This window comes from Pseudozyma hubeiensis (assembly GCF_000403515.1).
Source record: "Pseudozyma hubeiensis SY62 DNA, scaffold: PHS21, whole genome shotgun sequence".
NCBI lineage: Eukaryota > Fungi > Basidiomycota > Ustilaginomycetes > Ustilaginales > Ustilaginaceae > Pseudozyma > Pseudozyma hubeiensis.
Window position 1 is genome coordinate 116,506 of NW_012133803.1, and position 6,982 is coordinate 123,487.

A 6,982-nucleotide genomic window follows, 5' to 3' on the forward strand; every position below is an offset into this window, starting at 1 on the left:
CTCGGCAGCACTGGGGTTTTCAACCACACGAGCAAGATAAGATAGGCAGGTCGGGCGGGGGAAGGGCGAGGCAAACACACGATGCGAATGGCACGATTTGCGGGGGGCGAATGGCCACGCGAGATTGGTCGCTAGGTGGTGCAACGCGGGTCAGGGTTGATTGACCAGAAAGCCGTTTGGGTTGACCGACGGTCGGGGCGGGCTCTTGCCAAAGGCCATCTGACAATCTTGACGGCGGTCTCGACTGTAAGCGATAGAAACGTCTCTCTGTGATTCGGGACCAATAAGGAGCGGCGTTGCAGGTGGCGCGGCGCCACAGCTGTCCAAAACGCGAACAATCGCTGAAAACCTGTCGAAAATTTGGAGAATGAATTCAAAAAGGGATGCATAGCGGAGTCGTTATCCTGTATCTCGCGCTCGCCGACATCGGACCGATGGAGCGCAAGGTTGGCTCACAGCGATAGCCGAGCTGAGACCGACGAGGTTGGTCCAACGGTCAGCTGGTCGTTCCGCATGTCTTGCACTGAGAGCGACTGCGCGAACTCGGATCGGCCTTCTCTTGTATCCGCTCCTTATGCGTTGATAGCGACCAGCACGGAGTCGTGAGATAATGGAAGCAAGACTGTGTGCATCGTTCGTCAAGGGTTGCAAGGTGCCAATCAAGTTGGGTGGACCCTGAACACGATTTATGGAAGAGCGGACCGGAGGAAGCCTAATTTGAGTCTTGCCGTGTCCACCGGTCCATTGTCTCCCAAAGGGTCGGCATCGCTCGCTCCACAATCGACCGACGGGTGGACCCATGTGAGATTTGCTTTGACCACCCGATCGAGATTGCTACCATCATCACCATCATCACCAACGTCACCATCACCCTCGACATCACTTGCAGAAGCCATCGACAGTGCTGATATCCATGATGCCTAGCGTCCAAGAGACTTCAACGATGAAGCTAGCGTTCCCGATCGAGGACATTCCACAAGAATGCTTTGCAGCACTGCCCGACGCCTACACCATGCGACCATTGGCGTCAAGCGACTACAGCCGTGGCTTCAACGAAGTGCTAGAGTGCCTGGTAGAAACACCTGACGAAGGCGAAGCCGCATGGAAAGGGCGATTCGACGCCATGGTCGCGGCCAATGGCACATACTATCCGATCGTCATCGTTTCGAAGGAAACGGATAGGATCGTAGCCATGGGAACCGTGGTCGTCGAGCTCAAGTTCTTCCGTGGGCTGACCAAGGTAGGCCACGTCGAGGACATCGTCGTCGACACAAGGTTGCATAGCAAAGGCTTGGGCAAGATCGTCGTCGAAACGGTAAAGGCGATTGGCATCTCGAAAGGTTGTAGCGGCATCATCCTCAATTGCAGCGACGAGAAGAAACGTAAGTCGCGCGGGGAGACTCTCTTGTCATGTGAGCAGAGTACGCTGACGGTCACTCACCACTATTGTCCTGCCCCATAGCCTTTTATGAGAAGTGCGGCTTCACGTACAGCGGCTTGCAAATGGCCAAGAGGCTCCGCTGAGTACGCTCCTCGAAAAGCAATTCCAAGCAGATTCTCTTTGCTAGCCGGCGAGTGTGAGCAACGCCGAAGGAGTTGTGATTTTGTGACAAGAAGAAGCGTGTCTCATCAGAATTGGTGATGAAAAAAAGGGTCCAAATAAAGTGACCGCAAAATGAAGAACAAGGTTTAGTGCGCCTTGCACGGACATCATCACCGCACCATCACCATCATCATTGACACTTCACCCTTCATTCTGCGCCCTCCTTGCCGGAATGAAGCGCTAGAAGTCACTGATCAGGGCAACGCACAAGCACATTCCGTACAACACGTTGCTCCGCGCCTTGCAATGAAAGGTTCCGCACTGGCGCGCTGCTGAATCCCACGCACTCGCGGGATCAGCCAGTGCGCTAACCGCCACGCCCCGCCCAGGATGCCAGATAAAAGAGCTCTCGATGAGCCCTCTGACCAGGCTCCTCCTTTCAAGAGGTCTGCATCTGCACCGATGGTCAGCAGCATGTCCGATCTTTCGGTCCTAGCGACGCTCCAACATCCTCGCATCTCCACTGCCTCTGGCGTTTCGCCCTTTGCAGCACCGCCCTTGTTCCAGCAACCGGCACCACTCTGTTCCTTCTCCTTCGACGAAGCGCGCAAGCAGTGGCAGGATGACCGCTCGAAGAAGTTCTACCGAGGACCACCGCCGTACAACAACCGACACCCTCACCAGAATCGTGCACCCGCTGCGTTCGGCGCCGACCTCAACTATGGCCTAGAGCGGTACATACGGCGGGACGAAGACTTGCCGGAGCATCTGGATGCGCTCGTAGCCGCACTACAGCACAGGACGGAATCCGCTGGCTCGGAAGCTGAGAGGGCCGAGCTGGAGCAAGAACGTAGGAAAGCAGATGTGGTGACGTGGAGAGGAATTGTAACGAAGATCTGCACTGCGTACGAGCAGTCCCCCGAAGCGCGATTTTCGGATCCGCTCGAGCTCAACGCCATGGTGCTCGATGGTACACTATACCTCGAAGAGTACACCTCTGCCTCAGCGATGGCAGAGAAGCAGAGGAAGGAAGACGATCCCAAGATGCTTCGCATGGGCTATTACGGCTACTCGTTCGAAAGCTACTGCACCGTCGACACGGAAGAGCAGACAAGAGAGCCATTCCGCCCGATTCCACACAAAAATTCGCCCGTACATCATCCAGCAGGTTGGGGCGGCGACGTCAACACCAACGTCCAATGGTGTCAGGTAGTGAAAACCAAGCTGGGCAACAACCGCCTCGTCATCGGAGGAGAAGTGGACGCCGTCCAACGCAGCGCATCTACGGGCCGTGAGGAGCTGGTGGAGCTCAAGACTTCGATGCAGATGACCTCTGCCCACCGCAATCCAGCCAAAGCCGCCGTGGAACAAGAACGGTTCGAAAAGAAGCTGCTGAAGTTCTTTTTGCAGAGTTACTTGTTGGGCATTGGAAAGATCGTGGTTGGTTTCCGAGATTACCACGGGTTCTTGACAACGCATCAGGAATTCGAGACGCTCAGGATCCCACGCATGGTGCGAGCGGGACAGCCGATCGCAGGCAGATACGATCAAGCGGGCAAGCCGATGATTCGAGAACAGTCGGTTTGGGAGCCGAAGGACGCGCTCGGATTCGGCGATCAGATCCTGTCCTTTGTTCGTGAGACCATCGCAGCTCACAGCGACGCAGCGGAGGAGAAGCAGACGGCCGCAAAGGAGGACCTTACGTCGGAAGAAGCCGAGAAAGTCAGCCATCCAGTCTTTCGCATCTCGTACAAATCGCCCTTCGACCAAGTCGAGATCCGCCTCCTCAACGAAGCCGAGATTTTCGAACAGGCGCAAGATTCGGGTCGCTCCGGCGAAAGAGTCGGCTTCCTCCCTCGCAGCTACTACGACTTTGTCCAGCGTCAAGCTCGACCCTAGTATGTGGAAAAGACGGATTGCGAAACAAGATGCAAAGAGAACACAAAACATTGCGTGCACGAGAACAAGATGAAAGATGCGAGAATGGTCTAGACGAGACGTTTGACGACGAGAAGCGCGACGAGGATGGAGAGTGCTTTGATGCAGTTGTCTATGAGTGTGAGTTTTTGCTGTGTTGACGAGGTGTGGTTGATGGGTGGAGTGGAGGTGAGCGGGGATGTGCGCGGTGGGAGTGATGGTGCTGGTGGTGCTGGTAGAGGTTGATGCAGTTGAGAAGGAGCGACTGGTGGGGAGGGTGGACGAGAAGGAGCAGGAGTTGTGATTGAAGCTGAGGCGGCAGTCGGTGCTTCCGATGGCTGCTCTCGGCTTGCCGTGGTTTCCTCATTCGACGCATCACCCGACACTTGACCTTTCTGATCCACCTGCTCCTCAGCCTCCACCGAATCAGGCAGCATCTCCACCGTCGTCTTCGCACAAACCTCACACTTCCACCCTCTACTCTCCCTCGCCAACGCCCTCCTCCTCTCCACCCCCCACTCCAACCCTCCGACTCCTACAGCCTTCTCCTCCCTCTCAGCCATGAACGTCTGCAGCCCCAACAACGCCGTCCTCACCCCCCACGCTGGCTGCCACATCTCCTCGTGGAAACCCGTGAAGGTCAAACAGATCTTCTTGTTCAGCTCCCACCTGCCGTTCGGCGTCAGCAGCATCACATCCGGCGGTCGCATCGGGTACTCGGCGGGGAGCAGGATTCGACCGTGGTAGAGTCCATCGGCGAACTCGGTGTTGGCAGGTCCGCGCAGCGTGAAGTGCCATTCGAAGATGTTGTCATCGAGCGGGGAGGCCGTGTAGAGCGAGGAAGTGTCGGAGGACAGCTCGCGCGCTTCAGAGAGGATGCGTTTGATCGCGGAGGATTTCTTGTTGTGCGAGGTGGCGGTGGCCATCGTCGAGGGGAAGGGAGGATGAAGATCGAGCAGTTGGGAATCACGGATGAAGGGTGTTGAGGTTTGGAGGTGTCGGTATCGTGGTGTGAGGTGAGAAAGGATTGATGGGAAAAGCCTCCACGTCGCAAACCCTTGAGGAAAATTGGACCCCGCCGCCGCACGAGCCGGTGGATGAAGCTCCACTGCGCCTACAGCAGATAGTTAGTCCCCACGGCCCCCGCCGCAGCCCACTTTGACATTCGACATCGCGATACTTGTCTCTTCCTTCCCCTATGGCAAACCACCAATCGCTCTTCTCCAGAAAGATGTCCTCGGATAAAGCGATCCAGGAAGCCTCGGAGCAAAGACGCACGGTCGGGATGGAACAAATCATGCACGCTGCTGCAGTCCCACAGCCGCCTTCCCGCGTTTGGCCACCACTCTCGGCGAAGAAAGTGACGGCTTCGGAGTGACTTTGGGAATTTCTTCGAAATCAAGGGTTTTGCTGCCCGTCGGAAAAACAACACCGCGGAAGGGATGCCACATTCTCGCGAATCCGATTCTCCAACATGAAAGCAACACTTTTTGCCCTTCTCTCTTCCTCGCTTGCTTCTCTTCACCATCGTGTCGCCTTCTCTTCATCACCGGTATACGTATTTCATCTCCAGCGGTCGCTGCGAGGAGGAGGAGGAGTGAAGCTGGACGAGATGAACGCTGCATTCATGAGCGCGAGGTCGCGCGCTCTCGAAGCCATCTCCCGCTTCTCCAACGGATCTTCGTCAACTTCGCTACCGACAACATCATGGCGGACCACTTCCAAACCTAGACGAAGCTTCGACCGTCCACGTCTGTTCACTCGAAACCGATCCGATCTCGACGCATCTTCGGAAACACCCTCGCGCTCGACCGTGCTGTTCGTGCTCGGCTGCTTGGCGTGGTACACCTCGTCCTCGCTCTCCTCCAACACCTCGAAATCGCTCCTCTCCAAATCCCGATCTTCTTCGTCGTCACTACCCCCGGCATTCCCGTACCCGGTCACCCTGACGCTCATTCACTTTATCTTCGTCAACGTGTGCTGCTTCATCTGCGCCTCACCCGCTGTGCTCGGGCGTCACACGCTTACGCGTCTCTCCCCGCCCTCCATCCCTCGCATATCCTCCGTCGCCCAGTTGGCTTTTTTCAACGTCCTCGGTCAGGCGCTCTCCTCTCTCGCCATCTCCCGTGTTCCTGTGGCTACGGTGCATACGATCAAAGCGCTCTCGCCGCTGTTCACCGTTCTCAGCTACACCTACCTCTTCCACGTCACCTATTCGAGCAGGACGTATCTCTCGCTCGTCCCTCTCACCATGGGCGTCATGATGGCGTGCACCGGATTCAGCTTCGACGCGGACGACATCGTCGGCTTCGCAGCTGCACTCGCGAGCACGTTCGTGTTCGTCGCGCAGAACATCTACAGCAAGAAGCTGCTTCGAAACCCAGACGGGGGCGAAAAGATGGACAAACTCAACATCCTCTTCTACTCGTCCGCCTGCTCGATCGTGCTCATGATCCCCATGGCGCTGTACTACGACGGCACGGCGATCTTCACCAATCCCAGCTGGCGTGCTTCTCCTTCCGTTCCTTTCGACAGATCGTTCCTGGTGGTGAGGCTGCTGCTGGTCAATGGGCTGGTGCACTTTGCGCAGAACATCCTCGCCTTCAACGTCCTCTCCCTCGTCTCCCCCGTCACCTATTCCATCGCTAGTCTCGTCAAGCGAGTGTTCGTGATTGTGCTAGCGATCATATGGTTTAGGCAGAGCGTGACGGGTTTGCAGTGGGTAGGAATCGCAATGACGTTCGGCGGGTTGTGGATGTACAACAACAGCAAGACGCAGGGAGAGGTGGACAAGGCCGAGAAGAAGGTGGCGAGCAAGCAGGAGGGAGAGATCCTACCATTGACGAGCAGCAGCATGGGCGGCAGGGTGGAGGGTCTGCATCATCGAGACGCGGTGGGTGGTGGCGTTCCACCGTTGCAGCAGTATCCGAGGCAGATTTCGGTGGCGACGACGTACAAAGCGCCGCCCAACGTGGGCGGCTGGAACGACATACCCGAGTCGATGTTGAGGAGCAGCTATATCAAGGATCCGACGAAAAGTCTACCTAGTCCTCCAGACAGCGATAAGGAGGTGTAGACCCCCTTCACACACGTGCTTTTGCTTCATAGACGATAGATGGAATAGAGCTGTCATCCCGTCACGACGTTGCCTTCTGCCGTGAAGCTACGCAGCCATTAGGTTGTCTAGCAGATGTGGGAGCTCGACAGCCATCAGATTTGAGAGCGACGCCAAAGTGCAAGACGTAAAACGAGTGTCTGAGATTAAGCAGATAGAAAAAAGACAAGAGAACGAAGGACGAAAAGAGTGACGATCGGGGAGAAGAACAGTCGAGGGGGGAAACACGAACGACGTTGGTCGTTCACTGTCAGTCGACGACTTGCGCGCGGATGTAGGCAATGAGGAACGAAGAACAGTCGAGTCCGTGTAGGAGTTTCCTAGGGGAGGAGAGATCCAAAGCGGGGGAGCGAAAGGAAAGTTGTCCGAGATGTATCGTCAATATGCTCGAATGAGATGGGGGGGGG

At 56.4% G+C, this 6,982-nt stretch overlaps 4 protein-coding genes across 4 annotated transcripts; 3 read left to right on the forward strand and 1 right to left on the reverse strand.

Annotated features, from left to right (window-relative positions):
- Positions 1 to 434: 434 nt before the first annotated feature.
- PHSY_001965 (hypothetical protein) lies at positions 435 to 1,524 on the forward strand (the record flags this gene model as incomplete). The annotated part of the gene is made up of 3 exons (XM_012332591.1): positions 435 to 446; positions 890 to 1,382; positions 1,463 to 1,524. 3 exons carry the CDS (start codon positions 435 to 437, stop codon positions 1,522 to 1,524), a joined length of 567 nt encoding a protein of 188 aa, XP_012187981.1.
- Positions 1,525 to 1,933: 409 nt separating this feature from the next.
- On the forward strand, positions 1,934 to 3,442 carry PHSY_001966 (hypothetical protein; the record flags this gene model as incomplete). The annotated part of the gene is made up of 1 exon (XM_012332592.1): positions 1,934 to 3,442. The coding sequence occupies one exon, from the start codon at positions 1,934 to 1,936 to the stop codon at positions 3,440 to 3,442; it is 1,509 nt and encodes a 502-aa protein (XP_012187982.1).
- An 89-nt stretch (positions 3,443 to 3,531) lies between these two features.
- Positions 3,532 to 4,386, reverse strand: PHSY_001967 (ubiquitin-conjugating enzyme; the record flags this gene model as incomplete). Its single annotated transcript, XM_012332593.1, has 1 exon — positions 3,532 to 4,386. One exon carries the CDS (start codon positions 4,384 to 4,386, stop codon positions 3,532 to 3,534), a length of 855 nt encoding a protein of 284 aa, XP_012187983.1.
- Positions 4,387 to 4,934: 548 nt separating this feature from the next.
- PHSY_001968 (hypothetical protein) lies at positions 4,935 to 6,536 on the forward strand (the record flags this gene model as incomplete). The annotated part of the gene is made up of 1 exon (XM_012332594.1): positions 4,935 to 6,536. The coding sequence occupies one exon, from the start codon at positions 4,935 to 4,937 to the stop codon at positions 6,534 to 6,536; it is 1,602 nt and encodes a 533-aa protein (XP_012187984.1).
- Positions 6,537 to 6,982: the final 446 nt, after the last annotated feature.